This window comes from Myxine glutinosa, chromosome 2, assembly GCF_964187855.1.
Source record: "Myxine glutinosa chromosome 2, kmMyxGlut1.1, whole genome shotgun sequence".
Lineage (NCBI taxonomy): Eukaryota > Metazoa > Chordata > Myxini > Myxiniformes > Myxinidae > Myxine > Myxine glutinosa.
Window position 1 is genome coordinate 5,600,619 of NC_136262.1, and position 18,990 is coordinate 5,619,608.

Consider the following 18,990-nt stretch of genomic DNA (forward strand, 5'->3'; position numbering starts at 1 on the left):
TGTACCTCCTCAAGAGGATTGTTCACAAAATAGATGGGAGGGTTTGCCAGACGCTCCTTTCGGAGAGAGAAAGGGAGAGAGAGATTTGTCAGAATTGAAAGATATATTCGAACTGTTTCACCATCATGTGATTCTTTCAAGGTCTGAAGAGGAGGAAGAGGCTGCAAGCCACGTGTTTGAGGGATGAGGGATGTCACAGCGGAGGGTGGAGTCATCAGAAAATATATCTTTATTTGCAATGTATAATATATTTATATTTGTAATGACTGACTTCCACTAAATGCTTTTACAGCACCGACGATGCTGGCCCACTGTGTGTCCTTGTTGGCAATTATCCCATGTACCAGAGAAGAGGCTCCCATGCGGTTACGCCTCATGGAACTGGCAGCACAAAACCAGGATGAGGTGGTTCGAATTGCGGTTGTGGGAGCTCTTCCACAACTACTAATACAGCTTGGACCGACTTTTAATGATCAAGTCATCAACATTGTTGTGTAAGACGAAGTGTGTGTGAGTTTGACTCTAACAAATGTTACTTTAAAATGGTTATTTTGAGTATTAACGTTGTGATTAAAAAAACAATCTATGAGGTTTTTCAAAAAAAACAATGTCATAAAACTTGTACCTGTGCTGTTCACCCAATCCCTGGGCCTCATGCAGTTCCCGGGTGCGTGACCCCTCCCCACAGGTGCGCGAGAAGCTGGCCATGTGCCTCGGGAAATATGCTTGCCTTCTGGCAAACTCAGGCGTCTTGGTGTATTGCGGTCGACATGAGGGTGATGACTATGAGAGTCTGACAGACCTTCCAGGCCTCCTCTGTTGTGGGTTCATTGTGAGGACAAGCCACACACACATTGAGAAGGCCTGCCTCGATCCTGCCATTTTTCTCCCTTTCCTGAGTCTCCTGGAGAAAGACCAACCTCTTCCGGTGAAGCTTGGTACGGATTGATTTGCTTCCATAATCCCTACCGACTAACCAGCTTTATTCTGCAGTTCCAAAACAAAGGGTTGAAGTCACCTATGTCAAAGCTAAAGAAGCCTCATTTATTTAGTGAACACACCTGCATTTTGTGAACACAGTGTTCACCTTCAGTGAACACACCTGATTTATTTAGTGAACACACCTGATTTATTTGGTGAACACACCATTTATTTAGTGAATCATTACCCCCTTGTTAAATAGTTAAAGAAAATGAAAAATTATATATTGGTCCATCTAATAGTCGGTGCAATTGCATCACAGCTTGCCACCATCCGATCTCTTTGGAATCCAAGTATCTTATTGGCTTAGACTGGGTAAGCCTTCAGACACGGAAGGAGACCATTTAGACCTTCATACCTACTACACCTTATCCACACCTCATTAACGTGAGCTGTCTTCGTACTTATCTTCTACACAATCATAATCCCATATTTTAATTACCCCTAACAGCGGATAATCATCATTGTACATCTTATTGCGAGCAGAGAATTTGGCCATGGATATCTGCACAAAATTAATTCATATCTTTGAAGGATACCTCGGATCTTTAATGTCCACAACTGAAATGCAAACTTGGTAACTGGATTCAATCGCCAGGGTAATGAACGTAGAGCAGCAACGAAGGCTGGAAAGGGTGGAAATGCGAATGGTTCGGTGGATGTGTGGAGTATCGTTGAGAGAGAGGAAGACAAATGATGAATTGCGAAAAATGATGGGAATAGAGCCTGTGATGGATGATGTGAAGAGAAACAGGTTCAGATGGTTTGGTCATGTGTTGAGGAAGGATGAAAGTGACTGGTTTGGAAGAGTGATGGAAATGGATGTAGAAGGAAGTAGAGGACGGGGAAGACCGAGAAAGACTTGGCTTAAGGTGGTGGAAGAAGAAATGCGGTTAATGGGGTTAACAAGGGGAGATGCAGAAAATAGGGCAAAATGGAGAAGATTGTCATGGTGCCCTCAAGGCTAACCCCCTCTCCAGCAGGGAAAATGGCCTTAAAATGCCTGTTGTTGTTGTTGTTGTTTATTATTATTGCGAGCAGAGAATTTAGCCGTAGATATCTGCACAAAATTAATTCCTATCTTTGAAGGATACCTCGGATCTTTAATGTCCACAACCGAAATGCAAACTGGGTAACTGGATTCAATCGCCATGTTAAGTAGCACATGCTATGGGGGCACTGCCTCCTGCTGGCACTGTAGGGGAAATGGCAAGAGAAATGCCCTTGTCTTTAATTCTGTAACTGCTTTGTTTTCATTATCCAATTTGCACGAAGTATCTATTTACGAGTGAGTGTATTATCGTGGCTTTTTTGCTCAATATTTTAAGGAGGGAAGAATGTTATGGATATGCAACTTGGGCATTTTCTGGCTCTGCGGCCTTTGCAGTGCTCATCCTCCCATTTACACACAATCTTCTTGTTTAATCTCAGCAAATGTTTTCTTTGTTTTATGCATGCTTTTTTTGGATTAAATAAGTTTTCAGAAAGTACATATTAGTGCTTCAAAAGGTGTTCCATTCTGTCCCAGCACTCATCAGCAGCATGCGAGAGTTCTTCCGACACGTGAAGTTGGACTCCAAAGAGCCCGACACTGTTTTGACCATCGGCTCCTGGCTGCACCTCTTACACGATCCCAATCGAGTCGTGTCCCTCGAGTTCTGCTTGAGGCTCGACAGTCTCGCCTCCGTGTTTGAGTTACGGGATGACATCGAGAACAAATGTCACAAGGTTCGTGGTTATTTTTCCAAAGAGTTTAACATTTTCACAGCCATAGCAGAGCCATTTACAATGTTTATAGAGGATAAGTCCACCAAGCTGAAGTCTTTATTTTTAATATGACCCGCAGCTGCTCATCTCGAGGTTTTCCGAGGCCAGTGCAAAGGCTAAAGGTGCTCCGGTCGAGGTCCACGAAGCCCTGCTGAAAACGGTGGTGGAGGTTGTCAGGTGGCTTCCTCAGAATTAATTGACTTATTTCTTTCTTTTTTCTTTTCCACCAACTGATGTGTTTTCTGAGGAATTTCAAAAAATGAGTGAATGGTCATGTTTCTTGATTCGGTGGCATTTAGTATCTAGTGGGGGGGCCAATGTTTTCCCGTTGAATTCAAATGTTAATTTGTGGACACTGGTTGGGTTGTCTTTAGGGATGATAGAAGTTGTAGAAAAAATATGTCTCCATTTTTTTCAAGTTCTTTATAGCGGCCATTTTGGATTATCAAAATGGCGTTTGTTGAAAACCGAAATTGTCATTATCTTGGCTTCTAAATGACCTAGAGTGTTAATTTTGGTGTCCAAATGTACATATTTGCGGATACTTAATCCAATAAACACACATTTATACACCTACATATGATCAAAAGGGTTCTTATGGCAGCCATCTTGGATTTTCACGCACTTATGCCAACACATATATATATTTTTTTCCATCATTTTCACTTCTAAATCACATAAAGGCTGGACTTTAGTGTTCAAATGTACACTTATAATGTCTTTGTGCAATATTTTTAGTTGGCAGTGTTCATTGTTACATTGAAGGATCTCCATCCTCCTCATCATCAGTGTTATCGATTCCCATGGGGCGCTCCTGACCCGTGTTACCACACACCTCTTCATCTGCCCCACACATACACATCTCAGAACAGTTGAGATGCTGAGACCTGCATGAGCAGTGAGACATGCATTGGGTCTTCTTGCAGTTACATTTGATTAGATGTGTGATGGCAGCTGGGGCTGGAGGGTCCTTGGTTGTGATGGGCACCAGCTGATCTCCTTCTGCTCTCCATCCATGTTCTGTTGGTTGTGGAAGCTGGGGGTCCGGTACATCAGCCTGATGCCACACCATGGCCTGGAAATGTGCACGAGCAATGGCTTCATGTAAAGCTCCCCGTGTTGGTGGCAGCTTCTGTGCCTCTAGCTGTTTCTTGGTAAACAGTCTCCACCTCAGCTTGCCCACATCCACAACTGTAGTACGAGGCTCATACAGCTGGCATACAAATGCCTCAATGTCACTTTCTGTGTCAGCTCTCAGCTCCTCAGAGGCCCCAAGGTCATGAAACGCAGATACCACCTCAACAGAGCACCTATTGAGGGCTTGCCAACATGTGAGCTTTCCCTTGCCGGCAAACCGACCAGTCTGGTCTGCTCCCGTGAATGCATGGAATCCTGGTAGGGCTGCAGCCTTCCTGACACCAAGTTCATGTACTATTGGTTCCAGTGAGATTTGCCTCTTCTTGTTCCCCACACCCGTGATGAAGTATGTGTCTTTGCATAGTTCATGGTACCGGTGGAGTGCTAGGATGAATACATCAGTATCAGGTGACTGAATGTACAGCTGTGTTGCACCTCTTCGGACGGCATCTAGACTGTGAAGAAAGATCCTCGTATCAGCCTCCTCCTGGGAGCTACGGAGATGCTGTACATCCATGCAGTTGGAGAAGACATCCTGCCTTGAAGTGACGATGAAGACCTTGGTAGTCCCCTCAAAGTGACACAGAGCTTTCTTTGCCAGATAGACAGTTAGCTCATCTTTGGTGTTGGTGTGCGACAGGAACTGTTTTGCTGTCAGTTTCCCAATCGGGGTGCTGTCTTGAACGTGGTAAGCAGTGGGCGGCTTGCCACCTTGGCGCCTCTCCCGTGTGGCCTCTTTCAGTGAATTTGGCAGATCATATCGGTCAAACACGAGGTGGACTTCATCATACCCGTTGGTCTTGCAGTCCAGTGTTGCATTGAAATGGCCAGCCCACTGGGCACATGTTTTGACCCATTGTGGCTTACCCATTGCTTGCACTAATGCCATGCCGTCTATGACAGTCACCTTCTTGGGAGGGGGTGGAGTATGTTCAGGATTGTCGTCGTCTGGCTGCTGACCAGTGCCAGTTGACTTCTTGGGTAGATCTTCTAGGATGGTCCTCTATGGCATTCCCAGCAGCCCTCAGTGCAGCCATCACAGTGTGCATCTCCCCTAGTCGCAGTACCCACTTGCCTTTGCAGTCATCTCTGGTCATCTCCAGCTGTTTGGCTCGCTCATACAGGGCCATGTCTAAGGTGATCACTGTCTTCCTATCGGGACCCATGACCATGCAGTTGATTTGCTGTGTCTGTTTCAAGACTGTTATCAGTGTTTGCCATTCATGGGCTGGTGCTGCTACCAATGGCAGGGCGTTGACCTCTGTCAGAGGCTTCGAAGAGGAGAGCAGTGAGTTGTAGGCTGTCCAAGTTGGGATATCGTGATGCTTGATCCTACTGCCAGGTGGTTGTTTTGGATCGTGGACGAGTGACCCAACAGGGTCAGCATGCTGGGGTTCTGCAGCTTGCAGCTGGTCATCTGGTGGGATGATGTCGTCTTGTACGTCCTCAGCTTCAGCTGTTCGCATGATTGTGCGTGAAAGTAGCCACACTGTGTCCGTCGCAGAGTACGGCTTGGTGACATCTGGGTTTGACCGTGTCTTGAAGCTATACGTGGTACCTGTGGCAGATTGTTTGTTTGGTGCTTGGCAAGGAACAAAGTCTGGAGCAGTCAGAACCTTGAGTGAGCGGTGTCTGGCCTTTCGGTCATGTAGTGTCAGTGTTCTATGTTCATCTGTGGAGGGTGCATGTTCCCGTCGTTGGTAGAGTGCCCAGGCTGTAGCATGGAGTGTCCGCTTCCCATCAGGTGTGTCTTCATTGAAGTCACTGTTGTCCACTGCAAAGAAGACAAACGTCCCTATGCGCATGGTTCTTGGAAAGTATACACCCTGTTCTGTCGTAGACTCTATGACTGAGTTGGCCAGCTGTGTCTCCAACCGCAAGATCCGACTATAATCAACAGACAGACCGAACCCATGCAGGAAATCCAGAAGCTTCTTGTTTCTGGTGGACTGATGGACTACAATGGCAACGGCAAGCTGCTGTGGCCATTCTAAGCGATGGCGGAATGGTGCATCTGGCTCTTTGGGCTTGTACGTGACTTGGCGTTTTGACTTGTAGCCGTACATGATGTTCTGACTGATGGTTATAACATCTCGATGAATAGTGGCTGAGCGCATAGTCTCTGGCTCAATGCTCGTGGCTGGTCCTTCCAGTAGCCAGCGGAGGAAAGCATAGAGTACTTTGGGTACATGCTTTTCAGCATCATCAGTGTTCATTTCTCCTTCAAATTGCCATGGGTGCTTGTTCTGACAAGCAATGGCACTGCGGAGAACAGAGGCACTCTCAAACAGTTGTTCGATGTTTTTTTCATTTGTCTTCGTCATTGCATCTTCGACAGCTGCATCACGCACGGCAGTGGAGAATACACAGTCTGACTCGTTTCGACGTTTTGGTTTCATGAAGTGAACGTCATCAATGTGAGAGTTGATTTTCTCCTTCATGCCTTGGGTAGTAGGTGATGGGACATTGTGCACACCATTATTGTCAAGAATCCTGGAGTAAACCGACTTCAGGTCAGACATGTTGAGAATTTCACCAGCTTGGAGTAGAGAGCGAACAAGGCTGACAAACTCAATGTCTGCGGCTATTTTGATAACATTAGTTTCTTGCAGTATGTGTTCTTTGTCATCACTTGATGTCCCACTCTTGGGAGCACGTTGGACATTCTGCACCCAGCATGGGAGATGATACTTGACGTCGATCGCATGAGCATCATGTGCACTGATGGCAGCACTCAGCTGAACTTTCCACTTGTGGTTGCTGCCTTCTTCAACAGCTTTCTTCAGCTGTTTACCTGCGTTGAACGTGCATACAACATGTACACTTTCCTTAGTGACCTCTTGACAGAAGAAACAAAGGTCTCTGTTGAATGGAGTTGATGATGAACGTGTGAAGCGAAGAGTCTCGTCTTGCGTAGAACCTGAGGTACTTGCAGCGGCAGGTGCAGAAGAAGGACGTCCACACCTCTTATGAAGATGCTGGGTGTCGCCATGTTCGCAGGCTTTCTGGTGGCGAACTCTAGCACGCTCCAGGTGAGCAGTGTTGCATGTAGATCCATAACATGCCCGGTGCCACTTTGCTTTATTGTTCCTCAAGTCAGTGGCAGTGAAACAGCTTAATCGTTCGCTGATCTGTTTGAAGTCGGCATCACCATATCGTGCCCTCTCCTGGATGAACTGGAGAAACTTTGCATATGAGCCCAGTGCTGGCTCAGTCACTAGTGCACCTTGGGGATCCTGGCACTGAATGCAAAGTGTGAAATCAGTTTCTTTCTTGGTTTTCTTGCTTTTTGGCTCCATCATAGCTCAGGGTCACGAATCTGGAACATACAAATAACAAATAACAATTAAGATAGATGTGCATTAAGTTAGATTTTGGACACTGGTTCGGCTGTGCCATAAAAACCTATTTTTATCCCTTGTAGGTTATTAAAGAAGGTTTCATTCAATTCTCTATCCCCAAAAATGTACAACTGGACACCAGAATCGAAACTCTAGGTCATTTAGAAGCCAAGATAATGGAATTTTACGTTTTCGACATCCGCCATTTTGAAAATCCAAAATGGCTGCCATAAAGAACTTGAAACAATTGGAGACATATTTTTTCTAGAACTTATATCATCCCTAAAGACAGCCCAACCAGTGTCCAAAAATTAACAAGCAATTTCACCGGGCATTTCAATCTGCTACATTGGCCCCCCCACTAATCCCTCAAGTTGTGACTCGAGCAATCTTTGGATAAAATACATTGTACTCGATTTTAATACCACGTCAGTTACTGCTAGTAAGTTGCAAAGAAAATGTATAGGTCTTTAAGGGGGCAATACAGCAAAATGTTTAATGAGTCTTGTTAAGAATGTGTGTACGAGTAAGATGGCTATTGGCTATGAAAGAACTTTGAACCCTGAGACTATCAAAAGATTGTGCATGAGTCGTTATGTCATTGTTGGCCAAAACAGAATAATCAATGAAGCAGTTTTCCGGACCATGTTGTACATATTAAAGATGATTGTGCAACAAACTTTGGGGATTGCAAGTGAAGGAAAGATTATTTGCAGGAAAGATACAAACGCTATGTTGTGTATCAGGAAGGATTGTTTGAAATGTGTTTGCATGATCACAGAGTGTGCATATGTGTGTGCACCTTGCCAGAGTGTTGCATTCCAGAGACGTTACACTGTGCGCGCTGCTCAGCATCCACGATTGCCTTGTCTTGAGGAATCGGGCCATTGTGTCGGCGGCGTTCTTCCAAACACGGATCCTCGCGACTGTTCTTGGCCTTGTGCCGTCGGCCCTCTTCTTGCAGTACAAAAAGCCCTTGTGCCAGGTCAGGCTCCATGGAGCACAGGATTTACTAACGTAAAAAAGTGCTCAATTTCTGATGTCCCCTGATAGGCCGGTAGCAACTCTGTGGGAAATGACATTTCGTTTCGTGTCCGAGGTGCTAAAATTTTACCATGCGAAAAGTTGTTGAATCTAATGGTGTTGGACATATCAAAAGTTCTCCAAAATATATTGGCCCAAACATATGTTATGAGATGAAATTGTGTGCACTATATTGTCTTGCCCACTTGCCTATCTCGGGTGCCGTTGTACCGCCTTTCGCGTATGTAGACAGGTGTCAGCCAATCACATAACAGAATATGATCATGTGACTTCTGTGATCAACTGTCATGGCTGTCACGTTTAGTGTGTATTTTGCACCTAAAAAGCGTCCATGGTGAGGTGGTGCAGCCTTTTACAGAAAAGAGATGGTCCACATTCACTGACTGTGCAAAAAAATGGATGAGTCTCGATGGTGAATGCTCTCATGTGGCAAAGAAACTTTTCGAATGCCCCAGTCGCAATTCACCACAACCATCATCATCATCTTCGACACTACCACTACCAGTCCCCCCGGCACCGATGCCCATACCAGGAGCCGGAGCAGCGGCCCTTCATCTCGATGATAGTGTGGCATTACTATCAGTGACATTTGAATCACCATTTGAGCAAATACCGAAGGATGTGTGTGGTTTTCATGCCACATGCTACCAGCGATTTACAGACGAGAAACGTCTGCAAGCCAGTGAGAAGAGGTGTAGTACAGCACTTGTACAAACAATCACAATGTCTCCAGCAAAAAAACTGCGTTGCCATTCAAAAATAGCAACACCATCCTCAACCACACGAGTGCTTCCTAAAGTCTGTTTATTATGTGGTAAGAAGGACAGCTATTTGAAACGACATCATGGTGGTAAAACACGAGATCTTCATAAAAAAATCTCCATCAAAAACGCCGAGCGCTCTCGTCGGTACAGCGAGTCCGGGACAAATTTCGTCCACCTCTATGGCAGTTCTCAGAAGGTACCATCACAGTGGAAGAAATTCATTGGGGATGGCAGAAACAAAGAGGCCTTGTTCAAATTCTTGTTTGAGACCTGGCAATCTCACCCCCTGCCTCATTGTAATCAGGACTACTCTCTTTTCGTCACCCACGGTCAGGAATGTCATGAGCTCAGTGTGTCCGCGCAGGCGACTCAGTCACCTGATGTCCGTGTCGTATCAGAGCTGTTCTGTGACCATGAAGAGGCTGATACCAGACTGTTGCTTCATGCGAAACATGCAAGTCAGAGCCACGACAGTGTTGTGATACACAGTCCTGACAGTGATGTAGCCATCATAGCGATCAGCTTGTGGAAGGACAGTCAGACATGGTTATTGTTTTCTACCGGCCACAAGAACACCACAAGGGTACTCGATATTGGAACCGTGAGGGCTACATTGGGCGAGTCTGTGTGTGACGGTCTGATTGGTTTACACGTTTTCACTGGCTGCGACTCGGTCAGCTCATTCGAAGGGAAAGGAAAACGTCGTCCTTTCACCATGTTGTGCGACAGTGCAGATTTTCAAACAGCTTTCACAGAGCTGGGCTCATCGTTTTTCTTGTCTGAGGAAACCGAATCGGTGTTACAGAAGTTTGTTGTGGCCTTGTATACCAGTCAATTCTCAACGTAGGACCTCCATGAAGCGAGGTATAAACTCTTCTGTCTGTCCTCATCGCCAAACGAAGCGACTCTTCCGCCGACTAAAGATGCCCTACATCAACATTCACTGAGAGCTGCCTACCAATCCTGTATACATCGGAGTTCCTTCGTCCCATTGATGCAGGCCCCCTCCCCACAAGAGCATGGCTGGGTGGTTGACGGAGAGGATTTGGGGATTGTGTGGATGACTCGCGCACCCGCTCCTAAATCAGTACTGGAAGCGGTGGCATGTTCCTGTAAGAAAACTAAATGTACGTCTGGTCGCTGTTCATGCCTAAATTCGGGCCTTTCATGCACAGACATGTGTTTGTGCCAAGAGTGTGACAACGGGACCAATACGATGACGGAAAATGCATTCGAAAATGGGTCCGGGAGTGATGACAGCGACATAGAAAACGACCATTAGCATTACAATATTTGAGCTGTTGAAATCTGATGCCCAATGCCCATATATGGTTGTGATTTACGGTGTTTTTAAGGTTTCTCCGTTGTTCACTCTATATTGTTTTTTACCTGTATTGTTTGAGAAACGTTTTTGTAAGTACGGTACGGTACTAATAAACACGCTGTGAATAGCTCTGACTGTCAGCACGGCCTACTGTTTCCCCTAATTCACCTCAAGGATCTTGAGCAATGCTCGCTCCATGACCATCCATCTCATTCCGCGGTTGTTCACTTCGTGGGTGAGTTACCAACCTCAAGAGTGTTCAGGAGGATCAATTTATCTTCAGTGAACCGCCCAAGCCCAACGTACAGTCTATCCGCTTATCGCATATCAACCCTTTTGCCAATCGAAATTAAGCAGTGTACACAGAATGGTTTTAGCATATTATACAATTATATGAGGGATTTACACGAGGGGGGTGGGGGGGGGGGGGGGGGACCAATGACGGGACGTTTTAAAAAAAATCTTCATTTACCTGAGAGGGGGTCATCCCCGGGAAAATTTTGAAAGCTAGATTGCCTGAGATGCGATCTGTGGCCATATTGCGCCCGTTGCTGAAGTTGCAGCTAAGCCTGAATAGTTTCTTGTTATTTTTGAAAAATTTCATGGCCCTGAGGAGGGATGGCCCCATGGACACCCCTGGGAAAATTTTGAAAGTTAGATTGCCTGAGATTGCCGAGGGTGAGGGGGGGGGGGGGGCATGGCACCATGCCCCCCCTCGCTACGCCACTGGGGTTGGAAATTCAACACCGGATGATCAGAAGGGCCTTTTCACATCCCCCGACTGCTGGTGGCACGTTTATGGTCCTCATATAATCGTATAAATGCCGCAGTAAAGATGTTTTCTTTTTAAAGGTATTTTGTCGAAAGGGATAAACTACTATATCTTTAAGGGCCTCCATACCCTTAATGGGCAAGAGTTGGACGGAAAACTTTTTCTCCGATGTTTGGTGTACCAACAGTTAGCATCAGGTGAAATTTCACCTAGCACCCATTCCGCGGAACGAAATTTCATTTCTAGGCCCTTACCAAGGTTTTGCTACCGGCCTATGATACCTCAGTCTCCATTAGCAGGTTTGAACCGTTCATGGCAATCCACAGTCTTCACAACCCCACTCTGGGTTTTGTCTCCTTCAAAGCCAATATGATATGTCTACATGTTTTTGTGGATGCGTTATGAATTTTCTGTGGGAATTCTGTTATCTGTGCTGTTGTTTGTTTACCTTTTGTGATTGGAGTGTTTGCTGAAGAATGATTATTATGTGCAAGATAATCTGCGTTGCTAGCCCATTCTAATATACTCAAAGGCAAAAGTTATTGTGACACACAAACAACAAACAGAATCAGTGTTAAACTTTTACTGCCGCGAATGAAATGTTATTACATGGAAAGACAAATGTTTCAAGGTATGGTAACGATCAACAGTCCATAAGAACAGTGCACCTGGCATATGCAAATGATTCACAACACAAGAGGGGGTTCACAAGCAAGTTCACACAGTCAGTAGCGAGTGTGTCCACCTTGTGCATTGATGCAGGCCTGGCACCTTCGCCTCATTGAGGCCACTAAACGTCGATGAAAGTCCTTGGGAAGATCATTCCATATCCGAGGAAGGATTTGGTGGAGTTCCTGCAGCGTTTTTGGAGGATTCGGATGACGTCGTAAACGTCGCTCCATTTCATCCCAGACGTGTTCAATGGGTGACAAATCAGGGGATCTTGCAGGCCAGGGTAACACATTAACATTGTTCTGATTAAGATACTGCTGTACAACTCGAGCAACGTGTGGTCTGCATTATCGTGTTGAAACGTCACTCTAGGGCCGTTCTGTTGCAAAAACGGTAAAGCGGCCATTTGCAAAATCTCGTCTCGGTACCTCACAGCATTCAAGTTCCCCTCAATCACAATCATTGGCGTTCTTGCTGCAGCTGTTATCCCACCCCAGATCATAACGCCCCCACCTCCAAAACGATCCCCTTCCAGAACACATGGCCTGATGTAACGTTCACCTGTGCACCTGTAGACACGTGTCCTACCGTCAGCTCGGTGAAGCTGTGCCAAATGGTGTTTCTATGGACGTTGAATCGACGAGCAACATCACGCTGCGAGGTACCAGACTGAAGCATACCTATAGCTCTCCATCTGTCATTTTCCCCGAGGCGTGGCATGTCGAACTTATTCCAGAACGATGAATAGAGGTGTTTTTCTGACTTCTGCACTTCTTAAGACTGCATTGAGTGGAAATGATAAGCGTCTGGTTGTCTGGCCTTTTAAAGTGAACATTGCTGGCCATTTTTCTCGAATATGTCATGCTTCTTGCAAATTTCATGCAATTCGAACAACAACTGCTTGGTTGCGTTTCTTCGACCATTTTAACACACTCTTTCTCTGGTTCAAATCCAAAAATTCATTCACAAGATTACCAATGAAAAAATTCCATGTCACAATAACTTTTGCCTCTGAGTATAGAAAACCGGAATCGTTTTGTATCTATAGAACACCGCCATATTTTAAATATTCACAGGACCACTCGCATACACTCGCTTACATTCGTTCCACTCGTTTTCACTCGCTCACCTGCTCAAGGCCTTATTTCAGAATCCACATTATGCCACTACTACCTTATTAAAATTATTAAACACATTTATTTTGTTTGGGGGTTTATTTAAATTTTAACACCTTCCTTAATTTTCTCATAGGTTGCTTTCTCATATTATGCCCCAACTACTTTACTCTCATATTATGCCCTTTGACTCTTAATCAAGGTCTTTATAATGGGATTGGCAAAGACCCTTAGAAAAAAGGTGCCAGTAGACCATAACCCCCCCCCGACCCCCCTCCCCAATTTTAACACCTTAATTTTAACACCTTAATTTTAACACCTTACCATCTCTTATCCTCTTAAAATCTCATGTCTTTCTTAAATCTCTCCGACTCTCTGGAAAATCCTCTCTATCTCTTTGCTGATGACTCCACTCTCTGCCGCTCCATACCCCATCCCTCAGATCGGCAGACTGCAGCCTCGCTCTCTGCAGAACTGGACAAAATCACAGACTGGTCAAACAAGTGGAACATGTCTTTCAATCCTGACAAATCTCACACTCTTACGATGTCTCTCCGAAAAGATCGATTGGACAACCCTCCCATCTACTTTCTCAACAATCCTCTCCAAGAAGTTCTGTCGCTCAAGCTTTTGGGTCTCACTATCTGCCATGATCTTTCTTGGGAAAACCACATTTCCAAGCTGGCCTCCAAAGCCAGTCGCCGACTGGGCATCCTCCGTCGTGCGAAGTCCTTCCTCGGCACACCTGAGCTCCTCACCACATACAAGGCTTTCATCCGCTGCTCAATGGAATACTGTTCTCCCCTATGGGCCGGTGCTCCTGCCTCACACCTAGCTCGGCTTCACGCTGTTGAAACCAAAGCTTTCAGAATCATTGGAATCTCCCGTGATGAAGCTATCTCCGAGGGCCTTTCACTCACTCACCGCAGACAGGTAGGTGGTCTTTCTGTCTTCTACCGACTCCTCTCCGGTCTTGCTCCCCCAGCTCTCTCTGTGCTTTGTCCCCCAAATATTCCTACAGGTCGCACAAGATCTGCCAGCAGCCCTCTGATGGTTAAACTGCCGAAATCTCGGCTCTGCTCACCTTCACTCTTTCATTCCTCTTTTCTCCCGCCTCTGGAACAAACTCCCACACTCCCTTCAATCCCACTCCTCCCTCCAGGTCTTTAAAACAGGTTATCTCCAGGTTCTTGATCTTTAAATCTTTAAAATCTTTAAAACAATCTTAAATCTTAAACAATCTTTAAAACTCCAGGTTCTTGATCTTTTCTACCCCGACTAATTCACCCCAGATCCACCTTGTTTGAAATTTCAACTTCTTTCCTGGAAGTCCTGGCAGTGTCCATATGTTTTATACCTCTCCCACCCCCCCTTCCCAAGCCTCCCCCCCCCCAAAGCCCTTTCCCTCCCACAGATCTCTCGATGTCCCTGCTCTCAGATGTTGTGTTTGTGTTCCTCCCCCTCTCGCCCCATCTTGTCTACCGCTCCCCATGTTATATGTGTTATTTGTCGGTTTGTCTTTCTGTGTGATTAATGTTAGCTCTTTCATGAGCCTCGATCTTGTATACAAAAAAATATATATATATATATCTTACCTCTCAAAATCTCATCTCATAAATCTTAAATCTTATCTCGTAAAATCTTAAATCTTACCTCTTGACATCTCATCTTAAATCTTAAATCCTACCACTCAAAATATCGTGTCTCAAATCTTAAATCTTACCTCTCAAAATATGAAGTCTTAAATCTTAAATCTTCTCTCTTAAAATGTCATCTCTTAAATCTTACCTCTCAAAATCTCATCTCTTTGATCTTAAATCTTACCTCTCAAAATCCCATCTCTTAAATCTCACATGTTGTCTTAAAATCTTAAATCTTACATCAAAATCCCATCTCTTAAATCTTACCTCTCAAAATCTCATCTCTTTGATCTTAAATCTTACCTCTCAAAATCCCATCTCTTAAATCTCACATGTTGTCTTAAAATCTTAAATCTTACATCAAAATCCCATCTCTTAAATCTTATCTCATAAAATCTTAAATCTTCCCTCTTAAAATGTCATCTCTTAAATCTTACCTCTCAAAATCTCATCTCTTTGATCTTAAATCTTACCTCTCAAAATCCCATCTCTTAAATCTCACATATTATCTCTTTAAATCTTATTTCATTAAATCTTAAATCTTACCACTCAAAATATGAAGTCTTAAATCTTAAATCTTCCCTCTTAAAATGTCATCTCTTAAATCTTACCTCTCAAAATCTCATGTCTTTGATCTTGAATCTTACCTCTCAAAATCTCATGTCTTTGATCTTGAATCTTACCTCTCAAAATCCCATCTCTTAAATCTCACATATTATCTCTTTAAATCTTATTTCATTAAATCTTAAATCTTACCACTCAAAATATGAAGTCTTAAATCTTAAATCTTCCCTCTTAAAATGTCATCTCTTAAATCTTACCTCTCAAAATCTCATGTCTTTGATCTTGAATCTTACCTCTCAAAATCTCATGTCTTTGATCTTGAATCTTACCTCTCAAAATCACATCTCTTAAATCTCACATATTATCTCTTTAAATCTTATTTCATTAAATCTTAAATCTTACCACTCAAAATATGAAGTCTTAAATCTTAAATCTTCCCTCTTAAAATGTCATCTCTTAAATCTTACCTCTCAAAATCTCATGTCTTTGATCTTGAATCTTACCTCTCAAAATCTCATGTCTTTGATCTTGAATCTTACCTCTCAAAATCACATCTCTTAAATCTCACATATTATCTCTTTAAATCTTATTTCATTAAATCTTAAATCTTACCACTCAAAATCACATCTCTTAAATCTCACATATTATCTCTTTAAATCTTATTTCATTAAATCATAAATCTTACCACTCAAAATATGAAGTCTTAAATCTTAAATCTTCCCTCTTAAAATGTCATCTCTTAAAATCTCATCTCTTAAATCTTACCTCTCAAAATCTCATCTCTTTGATCTTAAATGTTACCTCTCAAAATCCCATCTCTTAAATCTTATCTTATAAAATCTTAAATCTTACCTCTCAAAATCTCATCTCTTAAATGTTACCTCTCAAAATCCCATCTCTTAAATCTCACATATTACCTCTCAAAATCTTAAATCCTACCTCTCAAAATCTCATCTCTGGAATCTGAGATCTTATCTCATAAAATCTTAAATCATACCTCTCAAAATCCCATCTCTTAAATCTCACATATTATCTCTTAAAATCCTAAATCTTACCTCTCAAAATCTCATTTCTTAAATCTCACATATTATCTCTTAAAATCTTAAATCCTACCTCTCAAAATCTCATCTCTAGAATCTTAGATCTTATCTCATAAAATCTTAAATCTTACCTCTCAAAATCTCATCTCTTAAATCTCACATATTATCTCTTAAAATCTTAAATCTTACCTCTCAAAATCTCATCTCTTAAATCTTAAATCCTACCTCTCAAAATCTCATCTCTTAAATCTCACATATTACCTCTCAAAATCTTAAATCCTACCTCTCAAAATCCCATCTCTTAAATCTCACATATTATCTCTTAAAATCCTAAATCTTACCTCTCAAAATCTCATCTCTAGAATCTTAGATCTTATCTCATAAAATCTTAAATCTTACCTCTCAAAATCTCATCTCTTAAATCTCACATATTATCTCTTAAAATCTTAAATCTTACCTCTCAAAATCTCATCTCTTAAATCTTAAATCTTACCTCTCAAAATCTCATTTCTTAAATCTCACATATTATCTCTTAAAATCTTAAATCCTACCTCTCAAAATCTCATCTCTAGAATCTTAGATCTTATCTCATAAAATCTTAAATCTTACCTCTCAAAATCTCATCTCTAGAATCTTAGATCTTATCTCATAAAATCTTAAATCTTACCTCTCAAAATCTCATCTCTTAAATCTCACATATTATCTCTTAAAATCTTAAATCCTACCTCTCAAAATCTCATCTCTAGAATCTTAGATCTTATCTCATAAAATCTTAAATCTTACCTCTCAAAATCTCATCTCTTAAATCTCACATATTATCTCTTAAAATCTTAAATCTTACCTCTCAAAATCTCATCTCTTAAATCTTAAATCTTACCTCTCAAAATCTCATCTCTGGAATCTTAGATCTCATCTCATAAAATCTTAAATCTTACCTCTCAAAATCTCATCTCTTAAATCTTAAATCTTACCTCTCAAAATCTCATCTCTTAAATCTTAAATCTTACCTCTCAAAATCTCATCTCTGGAATCTTAGATCTTATCTCATAAAATCTTAAATCTTACCTCTCAAAATCTCATCTCTTAAATCTCACATATTATCTCTTAAAATCCTAAATCCTACCTCTCAAAACCTCATCTCTAGAATCTTAGATCTTATCTCGTAAAATCTTAAATCTTACCTCTCAAAATCTCATCTCTTAAATCTCACATATTATCTCTTAAAATCTTAAATCCTACCTCTCAAAATCTCATCTCTAGAATCTTAGATCTTATCTCATAAAATCTTAAATCTTACCTCTCAAAATCTCATCTCTTAAATCTCACATATTATCTCTTAAAATCTTAAATCTTACCTCTCAAAATCTCATCTCATAAAATCTTAAATCTTACCTCTCAAAATCTCATCTCTTAAATCTTAAATCTTACCTCTCAAAATCTCATCTCTTAAATCTTAAATCTTACCTCTCAAAATCTCATCTCTGGAATCTTAGATCTTATCTCATAAAATCTTAAATCTTACCTCTCAAAATCTCATCTCTTAAATCTCACATATTATCTCTTAAAATCCTAAATCCTACCTCTCAAAACCTCATCTCTAGAATCTTAGATCTTATCTCGTAAAATCTTAAATCTTACCTCTCAAAATCTCATCTCTTAAATCTCACATATTATCTCTTAAAATCTTAAATCTTACCTCTCAATATCTCATCTCTTAAATCTTAAATCTTACCTCTCAAAATCTCATCTTTGGAATCTTAGATCTTATTTCTTAAAATCTAAAATCCTACCTCTAGTCAGGTTCACCATGTTTTTTCGTTGAAAATCATGGTAGATTAGCAAACCTATACATTTTTGGAAACGTTGTTACATGGAAAATCTGACAATCAATGTTTACATTTGCCAATTCCGACCAATTCGATTCGACCAATTTGACCAATCGACCAATTCCATTCGACCAATTCGACCATTCGACCAATCGCTTCGATCGACCATTCGACCAATTCGATCGATTCGATTCGATTCATCGAATTCGATTGATCGACCATTCGACCAATTCGATTTGCCAATCAATTTGACCGACCTTTGCTTGTGTGGAACGGACTGTGAAAACGATGCGGACTATATTGTCGGATACGACACACAGGACAGTGATGACGAACTCTAAATGGCATATTCTGTAATCGTGTATGTTTGATGCCATTGGCTGCCTGTGTATATTTTGTCATCGACTGCCTGTGTAGATGTGAAGTTATACTGACTGCATGTGTATATATGATTTTGCTGACTGCCTGTGTATGTTTGGTGATATGAATTATTGTGACACATTTTGATGTTATTAACTGCCTGGACAAAATGATAACATGTATTTGATTATGCAACTTATCGCGAATATAAAGACAGTATTTTGCAATTCAAAACCTTTGATTCGTGTCTTACCATTCCCCATAGCACTAATTTGATACTTTCATTGGAATCCTTGTCCCTGAAAATATAGGTTTAGTATATTTTAAAAAGTTTTTAGGGTAATTAGAGGCAGAAATAGAACAAAATATGTATTTTACAGTGGCCATTTTGAAAATCCAAAATGGCCGCCATACTGGTATCTCTCCAAATGTAAACATTGATTTTTAGTTTCCTTATGCTATAACCTTTCCAAAAATGTATAAGTTTGCTAATCTACCATGATTTTGAACGAAATATAATTTATTGACATAGTGAACCTGACTACTCTCAAAATCTCATCTCTTAAATCTTAAATCTTACCTCTGAAAATCTTAAATCCTACTTCTCAAAATCTCATCTCTAGAATCCTAGATCTTATCTCAT

The 18,990-nt window shown here is 41.9% G+C and overlaps 1 protein-coding gene across 2 annotated transcripts in view; it reads left to right on the forward strand.

Moving 5' to 3' along the window:
- The window catches only part of ATR (ATR checkpoint kinase), a 243,727-nt gene that overhangs the window by 38,233 nt on the left and 186,504 nt on the right, over positions 1-18,990 (forward strand). For both annotated transcript variants that reach the window (XM_068109426.2, XM_078772919.1), the window contains exons 11-15: positions 293-494; positions 661-938; positions 2,510-2,709; positions 2,828-2,925; positions 8,037-8,211. In XM_068109426.2, coding sequence (XP_067965527.2) covers positions 293-494; positions 661-938; positions 2,510-2,709; positions 2,828-2,925; positions 8,037-8,211 — 953 coding nt within the window. The remainder of the gene's footprint in view (positions 1-292; positions 495-660; positions 939-2,509; positions 2,710-2,827; positions 2,926-8,036; positions 8,212-18,990) is intronic.